The 23,011-nt window shown below is 41.5% G+C and overlaps 1 protein-coding gene across 1 annotated transcript in view; it reads left to right on the plus strand.

The window, feature by feature from the left end:
* LOC134538264 (fatty acid synthase-like) overlaps positions 1-14,650 on the plus strand; it is a 104,476-nt gene extending 89,826 nt beyond the window's left edge. The window contains exons 23-28 of the mRNA XM_063379415.1: positions 796-972; positions 3,900-4,278; positions 6,478-6,658; positions 8,258-8,761; positions 9,447-9,738; positions 14,301-14,650. Of these exons, the coding sequence (XP_063235485.1) occupies positions 796-972; positions 3,900-4,278; positions 6,478-6,658; positions 8,258-8,761; positions 9,447-9,738; positions 14,301-14,456 (1,689 nt within the window). The 3' untranslated portion in view covers positions 14,457-14,650. The remainder of the gene's footprint in view (positions 1-795; positions 973-3,899; positions 4,279-6,477; positions 6,659-8,257; positions 8,762-9,446; positions 9,739-14,300) is intronic.
* The last annotated feature ends 8,361 nt before the right edge of the window (positions 14,651-23,011 follow it).

Below are 23,011 nucleotides of genomic sequence, written 5' to 3' on the forward strand. Positions count from 1 at the left end.
AGGGGTGCATGTCGTGAACCCGGCTTACGGCCGCGCGCGGCGGAGGGTGTGTTGCTGGCACGGGGCGGGGGGGGGGGGGGGGGGGGGGAACTCTAAAATTACCGAGACTGAGACCTAGTTTTTTTGAAGTAGTTATGGGCCCGTCCGCTAGATGGCGGTTTTCATAATATATTGCTGACATAACCACGTTAATTTATGAGGAGAAGTAATGTATAAGCTATTATCAGGCAAACAAACCAGTGAAAAATTCACTCTCAATTAGTTAGCCACTAATTTTGTGGTGCGTAATACAATGAGTTTTTGCACCTCCTACTCCTTTATGTATTACATGACGGTTTATTACAAAACAGCATTAAGTATTTTCGCATCGATTAAATTAGTTCTGCGCCGCCAAGGAGATAACTTAATACAACCAAAAAAACGTATTAACTTGTATCATGTATGTAAATATCCCATCACCATCAACAAACGACCGTCCCCCTAGGACTCTATTGTTGGGAGGGGCCCAGTGCAATGTATGAAATGTATCATTTAATTTTTGTAACTTGTAAATATGTATCATCTTTTCTCTTCCATGGAATGTATTTTTTTTTCTCTCTTTGCTAACTCAAACAAAGTTGAGGAAATTAAAAAAAAACTTGAGAACCTCTATTCTGGTTTTTTAATTTGCTGGTAGTTATGGGCCCGCCCCAACAGACAGCGACACATGTCGCTTGAAACGTGGTTTCAGCTTCCACTGTGTAAGAGTCGCAGCTTATTTTATTTACCCTCCTTGTTTGTTCCGTGTGGTCGCAGGCCGGCTCGCTGGGGCTGGAGTTCTCCGGCCGAGACGCCGGCGACCGCCGCGTCATGGGGCTGGCCCCGGGGCGCGCGCTTGCCACGACGGTGCTAGCGGACCCGGCCCTGCTGTGGGAGGTGCCCGCCGACTGGAGCCTCGAGGAGGCCGCCACGGTGCCTGCGGCCTACTGCCTGGTGCGTCCCCCCGGAACCCGCCCGGAACCATCGTCGTCCTTCTTTCACGCGAACACGTCTTCGAAATTGCTTCAACCAAATAATGCCGGATTAAATACAGTTCTCTGTACTTGGTATCAATGGACACTGAAAAAAAAAATTATGTTCGTTCGCGTGTCCGTTGTGATTCTTCTTTTAAAGAATTCTTTTTTTTTTTTTTTTTTTGGTTCGTATTCAGCTTGTATTGCTTTCTCGTGCACAGTTAAAAAATATGGCTATGGATTTCAGTAGTAGTGCATGCATTAATTTTTATTAATGTTTTTATTTCTTATTTTATCTATTTTTTTAACTTTCACATTATATGTATTGTTGAACAAGTCTTCCGAATTAAACGTATGTGATATTAATTAACAAAATGTGTAAGGAAAAGTGAAAGTTTATATAATCCGGCAGAGTATGGCTCGGCGCGTTCTGTCAACTGGAACATATCGAGTTGTTGGTGTATCGATATATTTTTTTTTTTCCTCATGTATCCGGCTGTTGAATTGGGCCGGCGGGAGTGGACTTGGCCTCTCTGGCAGTGGCGCTGGAGAGCAGGCACCCGGGCCTAAAAACGGGCTGTAAACTGCACGGCGAGGTTTCCCCTTTAGCCTTGCTGTCGGTGAGGAGATTCAGGCAACCCCGAGGTCTCCTCTGCCTGCTCTAAGGTTTCCACACACCGCTAGGAAGGTGATTGTCGTTTGAGGTGTCGGAACTGTTGCCGGTTCTAGTATCCGAGACATGAACCACCAAGTCCGCGGAAAGGGTGTGTGATGCGATTACATAGCCTCTCCACACCAAGTGGCAACCCTCTGCCTCCACGTTGGCACCGCTGTTGGGGGAGGATCGTGGTGACTATGTTGGGAGGGGTTTCCCCAACCGCTGGTCATAGCACCTCCCTAACTAAAGAGGGCGCTGTCGGGTCAAACTCTGCCACAGTGCATCCTCAATTGCATGTATGAGACCAGAAATGGTGAAAGGGCTGAATCTGCGGGCAACAGCAGATGCGATAGAAACCTTTCTGGGGGGTTCGACGGCCGAGCCTCGGTGCATCGGTCCCAAAGGGCCCCATAGTGAATGGATCAGGCCCCATGGTAATGGAGTTCGACTGGGTATGATGGTTGCGGTGTCGGGTGCCCGGGCCTAAAAACGGGCTGTAAACTGCACGGCGAGGTTCCCCCTTTAGCCTTGTAGTCGGTGGAGGTACTGAGGCAACCACCAGGTGCTTCCTGCCCGGACACCGTGATTGCCATTTCCAGCTGGGGTTGGCGGTGTTCGTCCCAGAAGCGTGATGATCCGGTCAAACTACCAGCGAACAGTCTGCCGACGAGACCAAAAGTTGGTCGTAGTACGGGAAGAATCCATCATGTTTGAATGGTTCCCCGCTGAGGTTTTCTTATGGCCCAGGATTCTTGGTGAGGTAGGACTCGTACTTGGGAGTGGTGCCCCGAGTGCTTTAGGGGCAGGTATCAGGGTTCCCTAGCCCATTGAAGTACTGACGTTGTGAGCGACGAGGACAGCTCCGGTAACCAACCTGGACAGCTGGCAGAGGTTGGGTAGGCCTCCACCGGACCGCGGGTTCGCTGGGTGATTGAGGAGTCCCAGTGTGAGGCGGGAGACCGGGGTAGGCGCCAGAAGTGATACTCCAGAGGGCAAGGGAGCATCCAACTTGCTGGTTAGCTGAGTGGAGTAGGGGGCCAGAGGTGGTGCATAAACTGAGATGGGTAGCCTCAGTCACTTTGCATAGCCAAAAGCTCTAACGCTCTTCCTGGTTGCGTATGCGGCGTGATCCGCATCCACGCCCATGGGGGCCCCAGGGCGGCAGGGCCTCACGGCTAAGAGCGCTGGGTTATCAAAGAAAAGGGGGGAGACCCTAATTCGTGACTTCTGTTGAATTGGGCCATCAGGTCGCGTCACTGTGCTGCCAGTGTTAATACTTCGCTCAGAGCTTGTAGCTTCACTCGGTTTCCATTTCCAGTACAGTATTTCCTGTTTTATAGCTAGTAAACATTCCACGGGTAGATTTCCAATGACAATTTTTGATGAAAAAATATCATAGAGCTTTCACATTACCTTCTATAGCTCAAAGTTCTTCCTTGTCATGTCCCACATAACTTTTGCCTACATCCTCTTTTGTTACTGCAAGTGCTTGTATGTCATGTTTCACAGATCTTAAACATCTTCTAAAGCGATGATATGTTGCCATAGAGCTTTTATATCCCCTTCTATAGCTCCAAGTTCTTCTATGTTAGATTCCACATTCTTTATGTCATCTTCTGCAGCTTAAAGAACATATATGTTATGTTCCCTCAGAGCTTATACGTCATATTATGAAGCTTGAAGACCATATATGTTATATTCCCTCACGGCTGAAACATCCTTTGTATATCTTTCTTTTCTATAGTTCCAAGTACTTCTATCTCATGTCCTTACAGAGCTTATACATCCTATTCTGAAGCTTGAAGAGCGTATATGTTATGTCACCATAGAGATTTTTACATCCCCTTCTATAGTTACAAGTTCTTCTATGCCATGTTCCACAGACCTTTTACATCTTCTTTTATAGCTCCAAGTGCGTCTGGGTTATGTTCCCACAGAACTCTTCTGAATCTTGAAGAACATACGTGCCATGTTCCCACAGAGCTTGTAAATACTGTTCTGAATCTTGAAGAGCATGTATGTCATGTTCCCACCTAGCTTGAACATCCTCTTGTGAAGCTTGAAGAGCATACATGTCATGTTCCCACCCAGCTTGTAAATACTCTTCCGAATCTTGAAGAGCATACATGTCATGTTCCCACCTAGCTTGAACATCCTCTCCTGAAGCTTGAAAAGCATGCATGTCATGTTCCCACCCAGCTCCTGAAGGCTGAAGAAAGAGCACGTGTGTCGCGATCGCTGCCCCGCAGAGCTACTACGCCCTCGTGGTGCGCGGCCGCATGCAGCCCGGGGAGTCGCTCCTGGTGCACGCGGGGTCGGGCGGCGTGGGGCAGGCCGCCATATCCATCGCCCTGGACGCTGGCCTCACCGTCTACACCACGGTGGGCAGCGCGGAGAAGCGGAGCTTCCTCAAGCGCAGGTTCCCGCAGCTCAGCGACCGGCACATCTTCAACTCGAGGGACGTGTCGTTCGAGAAGCACGTCATGCACGAGACCCGGGGAAGGGGCGTGGACCTCGTGCTCAACTCGCTGGCCGAGGACAAGCTGCTGGCGTCCGTGCGCTGCCTGGCCAACCACGGCCGCTTCCTCCAGATCGGCAAGGGGGACATCGACAACAATACACCGCTGGGTACACCCTTTTTTTAAATATTTTTTTATGTAAATGGAACCGAAATATTCATGTCAAATGTTACATTCCTCAGTCATAACAGAGTAAACTCAAGTTATGTTATAACTTTGTTACAATTCACTCTCCTGATGACTGGGGGTAACTAGTGTAACTACCTCTGTTTTTATTTTACTTTTGATTATTTTCACATGATATTTTGTAAGTTTATTAACAAATATATATAACATGGATTTATAATCACATTATTAAAAGAATGGGCCGGCCCTTATTAGACAATTATATGGATCATTAACACAATTGAAATAAAATTCGTAACAATAAACATGTTAAGGAGTCGCAGTCCCAGAATACGGTGAATCTTTTAAGTCCTAAAGGAACATTTTTGGCTGTCTGATCTGTGCAACGTCGTGGTTCAATGCTAGCCCGAAAATGTTAAAACAAAACTGAAGGGCTGGCGGTTTGACGATTGCAGGACGAAGTGGAACAGCTGACTGGACGTCAGAGGGCCTTAGTCATCCGGCCCTTGGAAACTGATCTGGTCCTTGGAATGTGTCTGGTTCTTGTACCCTGTCTGTGAAGAGATCCTAAACACATATGTTCAGGACTGATTCACAGACAGTTGTCAAAATAGGCAGAAAATGCCTTCTAATCACGATGATGGTCGGGGAGAAAAAGTTGTCAAAACTCACCAAACAGGAAGATGGCTTCTAGAATCAGCCCGGATGTTAAGGCCGCGAACTCGCGGTTGTCGCGGACATTTCCATGATAAAAAAAATTAATAAATTATGATGAATAACACATGACTACTCCTACGAGGTAGAGCTACATGGATTGACTAAAGGCTAATCACTACAGTTGTGGGAATCATATCCCTTGTCTAGCTGATTACATCTTAAAAGAAAAACGGAGAGGCGTCCTGATGACAGAGCTACGAAGTGTCAGTCCAGAATCGCGGCGCACAGTAAGTTTGGGGCGGCAGCGACTCGTAGCGAAGTTAAAGAAAATAAAGGGGGGAGGCTTCGTCTTCCAGACCGAAAGGTTCCGAAGATTACCGAGGGGCTTGTCGAGAAATCCTGACTTCGATATCTCGAAGTTGTTGATTACTGGCCGATGTCAGCGCGACCTATTGAGGTGTGTCTGAACCAAGTAGAGGTCGACTCACACGAGGCGACTGCTAGCAGCATGGGGCTTATGGAGCGGGCAGGGCCAGCGCTCTGGTGGCCTGGGAAGGAACTATGGGGTACTGTTTACTGCGACAGACGCCAAAGGGCAGGCGTTTAGCGGACGTTCAAACACCCAGGGGAAGTGATTCGCAAAACAACCACTAGGTGGCATAAGCATGTACTTTTTAGGACTAGTGTCGTGGCCTTGGGACAGGCCGACCCTGTCTGGCGTTAGTGGCTGGTCAAAGCTCTGGGCAGTGTTCCCAGGAAAACTTGGTTAGGGGAGGGGTGTGTGTGAAGACTGCTGTGGCAGTGGGAAAGAGGCTCTACTGAGCCCGGAGGCGTGACTGTACGTTGATGAAAATGACTCACGTCAGGCGAGGTCTTAGAAATAGCCTGCCCTGAGAGCTTGCAGGACATATCAGTTCTCGTCACGGATCGGAGGTGGATTACAGACGACGTTCGTGCGCCAAGGCGGGAATAAAAGGATACTCAGTCTGACTCGCAAAAGACTCGGCAAAAATCGGATCTACTAGGGCTGGGAAACATTGGGGAGACAGGTCTGACAAAGATTGAATAGAAGTGCACTGGAGGAGGAACAAGTTTAAGTTCTTGCAGCAAAAGAATGACTGGTGACATTTTTTTCAAAAATTCAAATTTAAAATTGTGCCAAAATATTAGTTGGCGGCACACAAATTACTGATGAAAAATGCCTCAACCATGTTTTAGTGACATGTGTCTTAAATTTGTAATTAATTCCCTGTCTAAGTATGTTATGTTAGCAGATGGTATTCTTGAATTAACGACCACTTAATTCGCCAATGTGGCGAAAGGACAATAAAGTAGGTCTGAAAAGAAAGAAAAACAAAAAGCTCAACTGTAACAAAACAAGACAAAGAAACGTGTTATGTTGAAATATAAAATTATGTTGGGTTGTATACTTGTCTCAGAAAACTTTCTTTCGGTTTGCTGTACGCTCGAGAGAAAAAAATGGATATGTGTTAAGTTGTTTTTTAAATGTTATTTTCGTTCGCAGGCATGTCTGTGTTCCTGAAGAATACGACGTTCCACGGCATCGACCTGAACCCGCTGTTCGGCCTGGACGAGCGCGGGAGGCGGGAGGTGGCGCGGCTGTTCGCCGAGGGGCTGAAGAGCGGGGTCGTCCGTCCCCTCCCGAGGACCGTCTTCCCACGCGGCGAGGCGGAGAGAGCTTTCAGGTGGACGGGACTGCTTCCACGCGCGCGCGCTTTCGAGCCGGCCCTCAGTTCGCCGGCTCTTTCCTTCGAGCGAAACTGCTTTTCTTGGGGGAGGGGGAAGGGGGATCCAAATTTTCGAGTTGTCACGAAAATTCCGATCGCGAGAGGGGAACAGTTGAGGTACGTGGTGCGGGTACCGATAGAGGAGGAGACGGCAGGGGAGATTTAGAAATGACGCAAGTACTTTCATACTCGCACACTCGCACTCTTAAACACTTGCATGATTGCTGCTCGCTTACTTGTACACCTACATACTTGCACAATGCATACTTGCACACTTGAATACTTGCACCTTTGCATACTTGCGCAATAGTATGATTTAGCGCTCGTATACATGCACATATATATTTTTTTTGATCTGTGGCATAGGCCAAAGATAATTATGTTTCCTATACTTAATAATATAAGATAAGCAAGAAGTTTCACTTTTGTCACACGTGGACTCCACGCACACATTTTGGGGGCGAGGAGCGATGTAATAACTTACAAAAAAATTAAGTATTTTATTTTATATCAAGATAGTTACAATGAGATTTTACCAAGGGCAGATACTAGATGGACTTCTGTAACTAAGAAAGGGGGAAGGGGGGATTTTTCACCGGGAGTATGGAATACCATCTCCCCATTAAAACCGGCATTCCGGTGAAACTCCCTCAAAAAAATATTAAAATTTTAACTAGTACGATATGCTTTTTCAGACACATGACCAGCATGTACATTTGTTTATAAATCTTACATAAAATGGAATAAATGTAAAGAAATTATACAAAATAATTGAACATTCATTGGTTATTTTTTTTTCAATATTTTCCTTTAGTCGATGATCCACCCTGTTAAAAATTTGCACCTTCAATTTACAAAGAACATTCGTCACAAATTATTCAGGGATCTTCGCAAATTTACAGCTAACTTCGTATATTTTCGGAAACTGAGATCCAAAATAATATTTTTGTTTTATTAATAAATCATTCAAAAACTTATGAAGAACACTATTTTTTTTGTCCATGTGTTAGTTTATCTTTGTTTAGAACGAAGATTCAGTTATTTGAGGTTGTTTCTCCGTTGAAAAGTTCGTAAATTTACTGCAGTCTCAAACAGTGTAGCCAGGGCCGGATTTGGGGGAGGGCAACCGGGGCGAAAGTCCCGGGGCCTCCACAAACGGAGGGCCACCCCTCAAATCCTTTGATATTCTTTTTTCGCTGTTTTACCTTTACCTACAGTACTTTGTACATACATGATTATATTATTGTTAAATACTAACAGAAATATTCATTAACACTAAAATTTAATTTCATATTATTCTTGTCTCGGATTATATTTATGTATGTTTTTTTTAATACTAAGAGAATCTACTTGGTTTCACAAAAAAATTATTTATTGGAAAACTCGACTAAAAAAAATTGTTCGTTTTATTTGGAAAATAATTTGGGGCCAGGGGGCCTCCGCTCCTCTGTTGCCCCGAGGCCTCCAGATCTCTAAATCCGGCCCTGAGTGTAGCATATTCGTGTGGTCGCGATGTCACTGAACTGAAAGCGTGTTCGTTTCTCCCGGATCCCGCAGGTACTTGGCCGCCGGCGAGAACATCGGCAAGGTGTTGCTGAAGATCCGGGGCGAGGACCCGGAGAGAACCGGCCCGCCGTCGGAGGAGCCCTTCCCGGCCGCGCCGAGGACGTACATGGACCCGGGGAAGGTGTACGTGGTGGTCGACGGCGGGGTAGGGGGAGCGGGGTTCCAGCTGGCCGACTGGCTGTTCCTCCGCGGGGCCACCCGGGTGGCTCTGGCCTCGAGGAGTTGTCGCCAGCAGTCCCCGCTGGGCGTGAGGCGCTGGAAGGACCTGGGGCTCACCGTCCTGGCGTCGCCCGTCGACGACTGCTCCGACGTGGAGGGCGCCGCGCGGCTCCTGAAGGACGCCAAAGAGCTGGGCGACGTCGGCGGGATATTCGTCCTGGAGGCGGACCCCAGGAGCGACGGAGGCGCAAGGTTCAAGGACCTGACCGAGAACGAGTTCTCGGCGGCTCACGGGGCGGCAGCGGGTGCGACGAGGAACCTCGACAGATTGTCCAGGTGGGGGAAAGAAAAAAAAACATCCACGTTGTCGCGGCGACAGCCGCGTCGCGACGCAGCGGTCGCGGGGCCGAGCCAAGGACCCGCGACGGGGGAAAACAAAACAAAAACGGTCACGGTCACGTCGCGGTCTCGGACCTAGAACAAATTTTTCTGAAATACCACATGAGACATTTTGCTTGTATAGAGAAATATATTGTGAATCGTGGCAAACAATAATTTCATTGTTTCTTTTTTCTTTAATTGATGTTGATCAACGGCACACAGTAAAGATTAAAATAATGTAATAATTTTTTTTTAATTTCTAGTTCCTTGCACGGATACACATAACAGCATTGCAGCCAAGGTTCTGTTCTGATATTCCTCCATGGTCGCAGAAAAACTAAATTTCCAAAAAGGGGGGGGAATATACCTTTTTATAAAGAATCATCTATCCCCCCTATTGAAGTGGGGGAGGGGGGTCTGGGGGTCCTCTCCCGGGAAAATTTGTATTTCAAGGTGGAAAAATGGTGCTATTTAAGCAGTTTTATTATCTAAAAATTGATTACGCAGCAACTTTCTTTGCCCCCGTTTGCACCCACTTCAAGGTTTCAGAAGGGGGGGTGCTGGCAAAATACCCTTGCCCCCTCCCCCTGTTGTTGCGCCCCTGGTTGTCACCACCCCACGCCGCTGGCGCTGTGTGCAGGATCCTCTGCCCCGGGATGGACCACTTTGTGGCGATCTCTCCGGTGTCGCGCGGGACGGCCGACGCTGTCCTGGCGCGCGTGTGCGAGGCACGGCGGCAGGACGGACTGCCGTCCCTCGCAGTCCGCTGGGGGCGGAGCGGCTCCGGAGGGGGGCTGACCCCTCGGCGGGCGAGGCGCTGTCTCCGCGCGCTGGATCTGCTCCTGCGACAACCCCACCCCGTCGTCTCGTGCGTCGCTGTGGACGGGGAGAGTGAATCCTCGGGCGCCGCGCGGAACAACGCAGACACAAAGGTGCATTTCATATACTACCAGCTACTGCCCGGCATGCATTGCAATGCCCCATTCATAAAGACCGGAAAAATTTGCGGGTTCAGTGACCTCCAGGATAGACTCCACTATCCTCTACACACTCGGGCAAATTCCAACTGTTCATTGGCTGCTGACTTGTGAGTCGTCTCGACTGGGTAGCCTGAGATTCGACACTTCCATGAGTGAGAGTCTCTAATTGGCCCTCATTACTCCAGATTAACAGTGGACCAAATGGCAGAAGCATCACTGAGGTATAATTATTTGAATTGTAGCATTTCACGAAATGAATCCGCGAATTTTTCAGGTCTCTGCTCATTCAATTTTTTTAAAATTAGTTTTAAGTAGGTACATATACACAAATCATCTTCTTATCTCTCTATACTTCCCTATACACATCTCTCTATCTCTCCTTATATCGCTCTATCTCTCCCTGTATATATATCTCCATATCTCTAACAATATCTCTCTATATAACACTATCTCTCTATACTGTATCCCTCCATCTCTCCCCCTATATTTCTCCATTTCTTCTATCTTTGTGTGTCTTTCTATCGAAGCATGCTGGGCCCATAACTCAGAGGTCCGTGGATCAAAACCACGCTTTGCTACCATTTTGTAATACCCCAAGTGTCTTAAAGAATAATTAAATAAGTAGGTAAAAAGATTTGGAAACTCTGAATACTGGGGCCCACAATTTATAGCTATCAAAAGTCCACATCAGAGGCGACACTAGGAGTAAACAAGATAATTTAGTTACTCCCTGCGAACACTTGGGAGAAAAAGGATCGTTATTATAGATTAACTAAATAAAAACAACAGTTACGTCTATATACTTCCTTATTTTATTAATCATTGTTCTTTCCTTTTTTATAGATTAAATTTTTCCTTGTAACAACTGTTTTTCATGGATAAGTGATCTTACTTAAATTCCTCACCATTACACTTATTATATTATATTCTTTGAACTTATTTACGAGCGGGCCGGCCCTGAATGTTTAACAAAAATTACAATATTTAAAAACATGAATGAAATTAACCTCGCTAACTTTACAGGTTGTACATATAGTCCTTGCAAAACATTATATAAGTTTCCTCTCTTCAAACTGCTTTAACTGTCCGCTGTCTTAACTGGGTTAGACTATTCTTGAGTTCGTAAGAAAATGATAGAATGATGCGGGTATCACCCAGGGCTGTAGGTAGATGGTGATCGAGGTAGTAGGCCTAAAGATTTTGAATTCTGCCCAGGATCCGACTCCAGAGGTTCTGGCAGAGGATTTTGGTTGCCCCAAACTTGGAACCCTGTCTGAAACAGAAGTCCAAATTCCAAAGTATCAGACCTGTGTAATACTACTGTATTATCAGACTAACTGAAACTGTTTGTTATTGTTATACGTTCGAGGTTAATACCGCTTCCCAGACTTTCGGCAGTGTTTTGTTTTGTTTCTCGCATGGCGGCGCGCGCAGCTCGTGCTGCGTCGTCATGACAACTGCCGATGTAAATAAAGCACACGGTTTTGTAACAGCTTCGACAAGCCTATGCTTGTGTAAAAGTGACGTTTTATTGGCCTAGGTAAAAAGGACGCTAACGTGTCGCGGCCGTGATTGGCCTATTTCAAGTAACAATACATTCAAGCAAGAGAGAAGAGAAAAAATAGTGGAAAATGATGCCATTTAGTGCGTGGTGAAGTTTATTCCCTCGGGGAATATTTATACGTGGCGAGGTTATTTTCGGCGTTATTACTGTGAAAATTGCGCCTACATCCAGGGCAATTCTCAGAGATGCTCTGATATTGAATGTAGATGCCAAGCATTCAATTTACGTGAGTTGCGACGGATTTTCTCGACGATCATAATCATCCAGAGATAAGGTATGGCCTGCATCGTCCTTGTGTAGGGACGCCAACGTAATTTTACCGTCAACTCCAGTAAACATTAACAGGACAAATTTTAATCTTGTACGAAATTACGTGAACATTAACTTTTCGGCAAAAATCATTAATTTAATTGCAAACTACAAATTAATCACACACAGGTTCAGAGGTCCAGAAGCTAGGAATCTAGTTCTCGAGCAAGACGGAGCAACCACATAACTGTTACGTTGTGAACACTTTCAGGAACTTAAATACTTGTTATTTATTTTATTTAAGAGTCAGGTTGTCTACGAAATCCCATAGACTGGACTAAATTAGCTATTTAATATTTGTTTTTTTTTGTGACATAATGACTCGAGGTTCTTCATGTTGATATGTTTGATTTAATAAAAATAATTATTCAGTATATTATTTTTACTTTCACATGTGGTATACCTCTGGCACCCTGTTATTAATTTCTGTATTAGAGTTCAAACGGATTTTTAAAAGAAAATATTAATTTATTCAAGTACACGTTTGTGTACACCTGTTTCCAGACAGTATACTTAAATGGTGCAAAAGGCCAATAAAGGGAAATGAAAGGGGGGATGACGTCCAGACTTACCAAAACAGGGTGTTGGTCCTGGCGCTCAGGAGAGGGCGTCTCGTCTCGGAAAACCCGAACCACGATTCGCGGTAGACACAGAAGTCTTCATGATTTAATAAAAAAAATACCAAGTTTCTCTACTTTTAACTAAACTACTGACTGGTTAATCTTAATTTTTAAATAGGGACATCATCCCTATAGTCTGAGAAGACTACATAATTCGAGATGCGATGCTAATGATTCGCCGAAGATCGCAGATACAAACTGTACCAGTCAGTCAGGAGGCGCGCACCGAAGTCCCTTCAGAGCGGGATATCATCAGTATATAATAAGCACGGGGTTTCTAGAGAATGGGAGGGGGGTTAGGCTCTGAGCCGAATTACCAAGCCCACCCGAAGGTGTCCGGCATAAAAAAAAATATCAGATCTTACTGGAGTGACTGCGCGACTGAGGCGCTATCTTTTGGTGGCGAGAAGAAGTACTAATAAATCGACTTGTGGCCGACGAGAGTGTCAATGCTAGGAGTATATGGAGTAACCAGTGTTGCCACCTAGCGGCCCGAGACATAAGGGGGAGAAAGGTTGTCGTTACCTCCGCGCGAAAGCGCTAGTGTCGGCGCTGCCGACGCCCACAAGTGGCGTTAGTGACCACCGCCGTCGCTAGATGTCGTTAAAGTCCAGAATCGTATCTGCGGCTGTCAAGCTTGAGATGGCCTTGAATTCGGTTACCGTCCCCAGGAGTTCACAAGCGGTTATCGCTCCTGGCTTCAGTTCTGAGAAGAAAGGGTGGGGAAGCAGGGGGGGGGGCGGATGGCTTCAAAAAATGCATAGTCTGTGGGACGCAAGGCCCACGGGATCCTCCCATCGTGTCTTGCCGCTAGTGAACCTTATACCGATTCGTGACAGAGTTAGCAGGGCTCAGCACTGCTCCACGAGCTGCTGTAGGCAAAAGTAGTCATGCGGAGAAATTAAGTTACCGGCCTCCGATGTGCCTCTAGGCAGGAGAAATATTAGCCAGACTGCTAACCTAGCATTAGGCTGGGAAAAAAATCAGCTCGCCTCTGAGAACAGAGGCTGATGGCCTGGCCGTAAAGAAATAAGAAGAGAAAAAAAAGAATAAATTTCCAAAAATATTTAAGATTACAAAATTTTAAATAAAACGTGCCTAAATCCCTAATTTCCGGCACACTCTCTATTTCTCTATCAGTTGAGTGACATGGACAGTCCTGTATGTAGCCCTTTCGTGTGTGAATCATTAAAATCTGTTCGTGTTCTCTCATGATAAAAATAAAAATGAGCTGTTAACATTGCTTGCATAGAAATTCTTCAGTTACGGGCAGTATGTGTTAGTTTGTATATAACTTTTAAAAAACACTGGACACCTACGATAAATTTATACTTTGAGTACTTACTTATTAAATCTAAAAAAAACCTTGGGAGCCAATTTTCTGAAGAAAAAAAATGACGTTCTCAGTTGCTGACTATGTAATAATACATGGAAAATCACTGCCTAGTTTAAAGTCTGTAGGACATGTACTTGAAAAACGGGAAATTTTGATTTTTAACGTCCCCGCAACTCCCCTTGGAAGCAACGCGATTCCAAAACTAAAAAGATATCCCAGTGGGGTTTGCTTACAAAAAGCATTTAAGAATTCGCTGAAGACCGAAAAGTACATTTTATTTCGGATTAAGATTGTAGACGAGTTAAAATGGCTAAAACGATTGTTTTCAGAGTAATTTTAAGGCGTAAAACAACCGGTACAGATCCTCGAAAGCACTTAAGGACCTTGCATTACACCTTTGTTTTCATTTCTCTGCCATATAATGTTCAAGGTAACCGCTCAAATTTCATAGTTATCCCATGACGAAGAGAAGACTGCGTGCCAGTTAAGAGCCTTGCGATTAGAGGCTATACCGCGCTAGAAATACTAGCGAGCGACGCACTTATCATCCCGCCTCATTAACACACATACACCCCGACCAGACGGCTCCATTAAATACTTATTGTGATGAATGTTTAATGTTATAACGATACAAGCTTTTTCACACAAAGCCTAAAATTAATGTTCTGTGTTTTTATTTTTATAGGTTTGCAATTCACGAGTTGAAGTCAACACCCTGGATGGAAATCACAAAGATATTCTTCAAAAAAATTGTCTCAAGAAAACAGCACCAGTTATAAGTTTAAACGACTCGTTTCATGACGTTAGCCATAAGGTTTCTAACAATCTTAGTGCACAATGAACTAACTACACATAAATGGTACAATATAATCTGTTATAATAAATATTATTTCAATCTCAACCAATAATTGTTTGTTTTAACTCAGCATTAACAAAAAATATGCAGTGAACAGCAAAAAGAAGAAATTACATCACATTAAACATTGTAATTACATTGTAATACTGTTATAGGAAGTTAAAATAAGCATAGGTAAGACATTCATATTTCCTATAATCAATGTTGATTATTTTTCTATACAAAAATGAGAAAAGAACTTGCATAACTAAATATTATGAATTAATTTACAATAACGGTTTGACAACAAATCACATGTTCGTTCTTAGCTCTCGTAGAAAATTAATTCATCATGTAACTTAAAATATACAATAATGGAATGTTATAAAAATCCTGTTATGTATTTATTCTTAAATAAATTCCCAATTTATTCGCTCCTTCTTGATCCCTTTGTTCTTGCTACTCAGACACTGTCAACTGTACTGATTCAGTTAAAAATAATATGTATGTTTTTTGAAGTTGTGATATATTGAATGTCGGAAAAAAATTATAATTAATTAATACAGCAGTTATGACGTCCCTTCCACTCTAAGCATTCATTGTGTGAATTATTTGTGAACTAATATTATATATATAAGAAATGTTGACTATAGTAATTTTACGGAAACATTCTCCATTTAAAAATTCAGTGAGAACATCATCAATCATACTTCACGAATGTTTCTTTGCCACAGTATCCCTAATGTATAATGCCATTCTTAAATTTGTGGGTTTGCATGTAGCGAAGTGATTAGACACTAGGACTCGAGTCATAGGTGACTCAGACTCGGATACCAGATACGCCATCTTGATATCTGTTTTCCATGTTTACCCAGAAATAACTTCCAGTCAAGTGCTGGGACATTTCTTTACAAATGCAAGAAGCCATAGCTGATTCCTTCTCCAATATCCCTGGTTTGGTTCACTGTTTTACCGTCTCTTGTGACACATCTGCGGATCACAAGTGAAATCCAAGCCTATGTGTCTGAAGTACCTTTGCTTCGCCACAGAAGTCTACAGGAAGAACACTCTTGCACAACTCATTACACAGAAAAAAAAAAAATTCTGTACTTTCCAGTTGCCCAGAAATAATTTGTAATACTACAAGAAAGATATTGTAGCTTTGTACAACACATGGCTATGGTTATTTCTGCATATATGAAATACTTTTTTTTTTCAGATAATACTGAATATTTCTTACGAAAGTTGGTGAATTATTTAATATTTTAACTGATGTTTCATTCAAGCATAATTTTTGTTTTAAACCATGAAAAAGACAATCGAATATTCAAAAATGTGACTATTTCGTTGTGTCATGCTTATAATGGGCGCAGTTAATACTGCAGAGCTATTCATGGAACGGTTATCATATAACTTGAACTATTGGAGGTACTGGGACAACATAAAGCATAAATGTCGGGTAAGAATCCGAACGCAGTATTACTGCGAACACTATTTTGTAGTGATACAGTTGATTTCATGTAAATGTACAAATGTACAAATATCTGTAATTTTACGTTAATATTTATGTTCGTGGGTACGTAAATGCTGCATTTCGAATACAAAAAAACCAAACACAATGCAATAGCTGTTACCAGGAGACGAATAAATCATCAAAAAAGCAAAATTTCAGCAAGAAATGTCATAATTATTTAAAGGGTTTGTTTTCTTGAAAGTGACCTTCCTCTTGCTTGTAAGGTTAAATGTGCAAAATTTCATCGAGATCAAAGTAAAACTGTAAAGGTTTTGTATGAGAAATAAACAAATGAAAATTTTCTTCATGTATAATAACTTCTAGGTTTACATAGCATTATACCCAAAACAGTACAGTAAATTAAGTTGCCAAAACTATCAGACGTTACTGCTAGAGACCACACATTTTACTGAACAAGCAATATTAAAAGGGACAGGTAGCCATTTAGGTAATGCTAGGTTTTCAGACATCATGACGAATCTTATAAGATATCCTGATAGGAAAAATCAATTTGTATCCGGTCTCAATGCATCGAGAACAATTGTATTATGTTTTAAGTTGAGATCATGGAGGTATTATTCGATGGTTGTCTGTTCTGAAGTTTTTAAATCAACTGGTTAGCATATGGATAGCAAAACAAATCGTAGCTGTATAAAGAACAATATGCTATAAATGTGGTTAATAGCTTGAAAAGAACTTGCTATGAAGAATCGTCAAGATATCACAATGAAGCGAATATAGCTAAACAAACGTAATACCAACACATCTGCAAGAAACTAGCGTAAAACTTCATTATAACCACAAATTGTTCTGCTATGCAGATAGAGATAAAATAAAAGGGGGGAGTGAGGGTATTAACATGGCAAAGATTGTGCACACCAATACTTATTATCTCCATGGTTGAGATAATGCAGAGGTAGGGCCGGATTTAGACACTGTCAACTGTACTGATTAAGTTAAAAATATTGTGTATGTTTTGTGAAGTGGTGATGTATTGAATGTCGGAAAAAAATATAATCAATACAGCAGTATTCCACTCTAAGCATTCATTGTGTGACTTATTTGTAAACTAATATTATATATATATATATAAATGTTGACTATAGTAATTTTACGGAAACGTTGTCAATTTCAAAAGTCTGAGGCCTCGGGGAAACAGAGGAGCGGAGGCCCCCTGGCCCCAAATTATTTTCCAAATAAAATGAACAATTTTTTTCAGTCGAGTTTTCTAATAAATCATTTATTGTGAAATCAAGTAGATTCTCTTAGTATTTAAAAAAACATACATAAATATAATCGGAGACAAGAATTATATGAAATTTAATTTTAGTGTTAATGAATATTTGTGTTAATATTTAACAATAATATAATCATGTATGTACAAAGTGCTGTAGGTAAAGGTAAAACAGCGAAAAAAGAATATCAAAGGATTTGTGGGGGCCCTCCGTTTGTGGAGGCCCCGGGGCTTTCGCCCCGGTTGCCCTCCCCCTAAGTCCGGCCCTGTGCAGAGGCTGATTTCTGCGGATCCAACCCTCTGTTCGAGCCAGTGCACGCACGAGTCTTCAGCATAACTTGCCGAGCGGAACGAAACGCTAGCTGGTACGTAGTAGGCGTTCGAACCTTGCCTTTGCATTTCCCCGTATGCCTACACAAATTATCAGGAGGTGGCCACGTCTGTGTGATTACATGCTAAGTGTGTGAAGTAGTTTCCCCCCCCCCCCCCCCATCGACTAATACCTCCATGATCTCAACTTAAAACATAATACAATTGTTCTCGATGCATTGAGACCGGATACAAATTGATTTTTCCTATCAGGATATCTTATAAGATTCGTCCTGTCTGAAAACCTAGCATAACCTAAATGGCTACCTGTCCCTTTTAATATTGCTTGTTCAGTAAAATGTGTGGTCTCTAGCAGTAACGTCTGATAGTTTTGGCAATTTAATTTACTGTACTGTTGTGGGTATAATCCTATGTAAACCAAGAATTTATTATACATGAAGAAAAGTTTTCGTTTGTTTGTTTCTCATACAAAACCTTTACAGTTTTACTCTGATCTCGATGAAATTTTGCACATTTAACCTTACAAGCATTGTTCCGCCGTATTGGTTGGACGCCAAAACATCGGCTGAAGTGCAGTGTATGAATTGTTTAAACAGTGAATGTTTTTAACGACGGAGATTCTGACTCATACTTATTAACCATCATCTGAAGCTATCAAAAAGCACTTCCGCAATGTTTTGAGATGAACAGTATAGCGATGGCGAGGTTAAGAAGTGACACATACTATTTCAGAGCATGCCCTCTCTTGACAATTCCTAACTTCATGTAAATTAACAGCCCGTGTTAGCCACATACGACTTTTAACACAGCGAAATTCCAAGCGTAATTAGTTCTTAGCGCATATTTCTTCTCGTGTATTGTGATGCATCTCGTGAAAATGCAAATGTCTTTCCGCAGAAGTTACAAGGATGCCTAGAACTTGTTTTCATCGACGTATCGCAGCTCTTTGCAATTAGTGACGCATTACCAAATGTCTCCAGTCATGATTGAGCCAAATCCCGTCACTTGGTGGAAGATGCACTTTCTTGTCACGTTATGAGATAGTACTGAGATTTTATGCTGTTGTTTCTAGAAAACTGCTTGCAAGATTTCTTTCAGGTGAATTTCATACAATGCAGATTCTTGGCACATTCTGTCATCTCATGACACCGGGCGTTACTATTGTTCGAAAAAAAAAATTGGTTGTCCGTAAAGTCGGTTTACGGACGATAGTTTAACGTGACAACGTCATAACAAAACATTGATGAAATGATTGCATACTTTTAGGAATAAAATTGAATCATTTTTATTGAATTATCACTATTTTGTATATGAATACAAAGAAGGAGTGAAATGAAATCTACAATTTAAATGATAAATTTACTTGTATTTGCACTCATCAATTAAAATATGTTTATTACTTTAACGAAGAGATTATTTTAACTATAACGTTTATACGTGTTTGCTATTTAACTTCTTCCAATCTGTGTTATTCTGTTAAGGATAGGACGATGATAGGAAAAGTAGGAAACTAATGGGTGTGTTTCAAGTTTAATGTGCCTCGGAAAAGTCAAATCGATGGTTGTTCCATCGAGTGGAAGAGAGATAGATGCGGCGCAAGCGTACAATGAGCGTAACGGGACACAACGTAACGGGAAAATGTGCGTAACGGGACACTTTTTCGTGCGTGCAGCCGGCGTTCATCGATTTATTAGACATTGTCACGTCAAAAACATTTTCCGCAGTGATGGCGTCGATGCTCGGAAGATGTCAGTGAACAACTAACTGGTGGTCATCGTCGATGCAGATTGATTCACTAACATCAATGCTGACGATGTCACTGTAGGAATAGAAGTCGGTTTTGCTGATGAAACTGCCTCCATTGAAGTCTTCTGTAAGTTGCGTTGGAGCTGATGACAGTACACCTTGCCCAGTCATTACTATATAATATGCTCTTGAATCTGGAAGTCAAAGCAACTAACATCATAAGTTTAAGTTGGCTTCACGAGGCTACACTTACAAGCATTTGACCACATACAGGCGTTTGGGTACACATTGGGCTACACTTAGCTACACATTGATACACATTTGACGACACCAGGCTACACAATAGCTCCAAACGACTCTAACTGACTATTCACGTGGCTCCTATCAAATAGAACTGGTTCCAATTGGTTCCAGCTGGTTACACACATTGATGTAAATGCCTTCGAATGGCTCCAACTGGTTACAGCTGACTCCAACTGGCTCTAACAGACTATACACATGTTTCCAATTAAATCCAACTGACTCCAACTGGTTACACACACGACTATAAATGACTCCAACTGGCTACAAACATTGTTCAACTGTTTCCTAATGGTTCCAATTGGTTACACACGTAGCTCCAACAGCATCAAATGGCTCCAACTAGTTACAAATGACATCAACTGGCTTTAACAATGCATACATATACAACTACTCATGGTTTCATATTCGACTACGCGCACACTCATTCGTTTTAGCACTTCAATATATTAATTTTATTCTTAATCGAAAACACATCGCTCATAAAATAAAAATAGTTACATTCATACTTCAATTTTGATATGTTTATTTGAAATGAATTAATCTATTCTCACTAAAAACCATGTTCTCAGTCACTAAGGACGGTTTTCTTCAGCCTTAAGTTTTATGTTGGTTTTAAGAGAAATAAAACGATCATTTTTGAAATACAAATATCTTTTTTTTTGTTAATATTCTATACATACAGGTTGTATGAGTCGTTCATTTTAAGGCATTTCTTCAACCAAACGATTTCTGGTACTACTCATGACGTCTAGCATTCTTTTTCAAAGAAAACCATTTGCTCCAGTGACTTCGATAACCTTTCGATACCGCAGCAGACTACAATACAGAAGTTGCCTGGCTTCTGGTTTGTAGCCGCGTCCAAGGCGAATATATCACTGACGTTTCGGTCGACGTTATGATGGCGACTGCAATGTTGACCGAAACGTCGGTGATATATTCGCCTTGGACGCGGCTACAAACCAGAAGCCAAGCAACTTCAACAATGGCCGCGAAAGCCTGCGATCTTTAAAATACAGAATCCATATTAGCTTCTGCAAATTATGACAGATGCATACTGATAGTTTTTAATTGACTTGAGATCCTTAAATAAGATGTTAAATAATTCATCAGCAAACATTAGTTTTCCATTTGAAATGATATATTATAATAGTAGTTTTGCTTTTTTACCGACATACTTCATTTCATGTCATGATGCAGCTAGTGATTGAGCTATAAAAAAATCTCAAAAATTATCCGAATTCAACATGGCCCAAATTACAATGTATATAATAATTCAAGAATCAAATATTTATTGTTTTATTTGTTTCAAAAGAAGTTACTGTGTTTGTGGGTATTAGAATGCTGTCTCAAGATCGCAAGAGAAGGAAGGCTTCACTTGGTCTCAATAAAGTGAGAACTCTACTCGTGTAGTCCCATTTTAAATGATCGCATATTCTAGCTGTACTAAGACACTAAACAATAAAATACAATTTTTTTTTTATTTTTTGCTTTCCACCTGGTTAAAATATGATGTGCTACTGATTTGGTAAAAGAAATTCGCGAAACAAACAAAACTCTCAAAGTAGTCTACTTCAAGTTAAAATAGAAAATCTAATCTACATGGAGGATTTCGAAGTCAGAAATAATTAAGGAACACGGATGAAAACAATGTCAATGTCAACAAAGTCTAGTAAAAGCGAATTCTGGAGTAACCAATTTAGACGATTATATGTATATGTAGTATGCATATGCATAAAACCTAAATAAATATGCCTAGAGTAGAAAATCAATACATACGATAAATGAAAGCGTGGCTTGTCCAGGCATGCCGTTACACTCCGCAACCCTATGGGGGTTGTATGGTACGGTAGCTATAATTTTCCAGGATGTTCGAGAATGTCCCAGAAGGTTCTGGACCTTAGAAGGGTCTTCTGGTTGTTCCAGAATGTTTGAAAATGTTTTAGAACATTCCTGACTGTTCTGGACCATCAAAAAAAAAGGGGGGGGGGGGGAGTTGTCTGTAAAGTCGGTTTACGGACGATAAGTTTACGTGATAACTTCATAAGAAAATATTGATGAAAAATTGCATACTTTTAAATTTTCAAATATTATTTACAGTTTTTGCAATTTTAATTTTAATAATTTGTTTAAATATAATCACGAACAATTAGTTATAAAGCCCGCCTTAACCAGTTTGATATTATAGAAGATTTTCTCGCACGGTGGTTGGCCGGTTCTTGCACGCTCGGCTCAAGCGGAACGTGACACTTTTTCGTGAGTGCAGCTGGCGTTCATAGATTTATGAGACGTTATCACGTCAAAAACTTCCTGATACGGAAGGTTCTAGAAACCGGAAACAAAAGTTCAGAATCCTCTAGAACATTCTTTATACCCATAGAATTATATATATATACTAGCGGACCCAACCGACGTTGTTCTGTTCAAACGTTTTAAATTCGAAAATTTACAGGAAATTTCCCTTAATCTAATCGCAGCGTCATCTGCCAGGTTGAACAGAAATTACTATAATTACTATAAGATACTATAAATGTTATAATGTTATAATTTATTTTACAAACTTATACTTTTATTTTCAAAGAGACATCAATACGTCATAAGTTGCATAGAATAAAATGAGAACTAACAATTTAAAATTGTAGGTTAAGTTGATTGTTATTGAATGCACGTCTATACATAATTAAAAGTAATGAAAAATTGTGTTAAATACTCACTTTGATACTGCACCTTACATATTTTGCACAATGTATATTTTTTATTACATTTTAATATGTAGAATAAAATGAGAACTGACAATATAAATTTGGAGGTTAAGTTGATTGGTATTGAATTCACGTGTATACATAATTAAAATCACGAAAAATCATGTAAAATACTCACTTCAATACTGCACCTCACAATTTTTAATTACACTTTAAAATGTTATTTCAATAAATAATAATATAATAATCTCAATAACCAATTCTATTTTAATTTTACTGTAATAACAGCAATTCATAAAATCCATCCAAAGATTAACAACAACACAAATAAATACACAACACACACATATATATACTGTAAACCTAAACAATTCAAAGATCAACAATTTATAAATAAAAAATTAATTAAATAAACATTTTCCAGTGGACCAAATTGTGAATCTAAACCATCCTCGAATCCCCGTGAACTCACACAAAAAATTTCATCAAAATCGGTCCAGCCGTCTAGGAGGAGTTCAGTGACATACACACGTACACAAGAAATATATATATAAAGATATATATATATATAAGAAATACCACCCCCATCCTCCGTTCCCACCCCTGATACCAGAATTTTGGTACTTCTTGAAGAAATCTGTCATTCTTGACTTTCAAAATGAGTGGAAAATTACAATCGACGCCTCTCTACAGTTTTATTTGCACTTGGTGAAATTTTCCACGGGTTAATTAGGAT

The sequence above is a fragment of the Bacillus rossius genome, chromosome 13 (genome assembly GCF_032445375.1).
Source record: "Bacillus rossius redtenbacheri isolate Brsri chromosome 13, Brsri_v3, whole genome shotgun sequence".
Lineage (NCBI taxonomy): Eukaryota > Metazoa > Arthropoda > Insecta > Phasmatodea > Bacillidae > Bacillus > Bacillus rossius.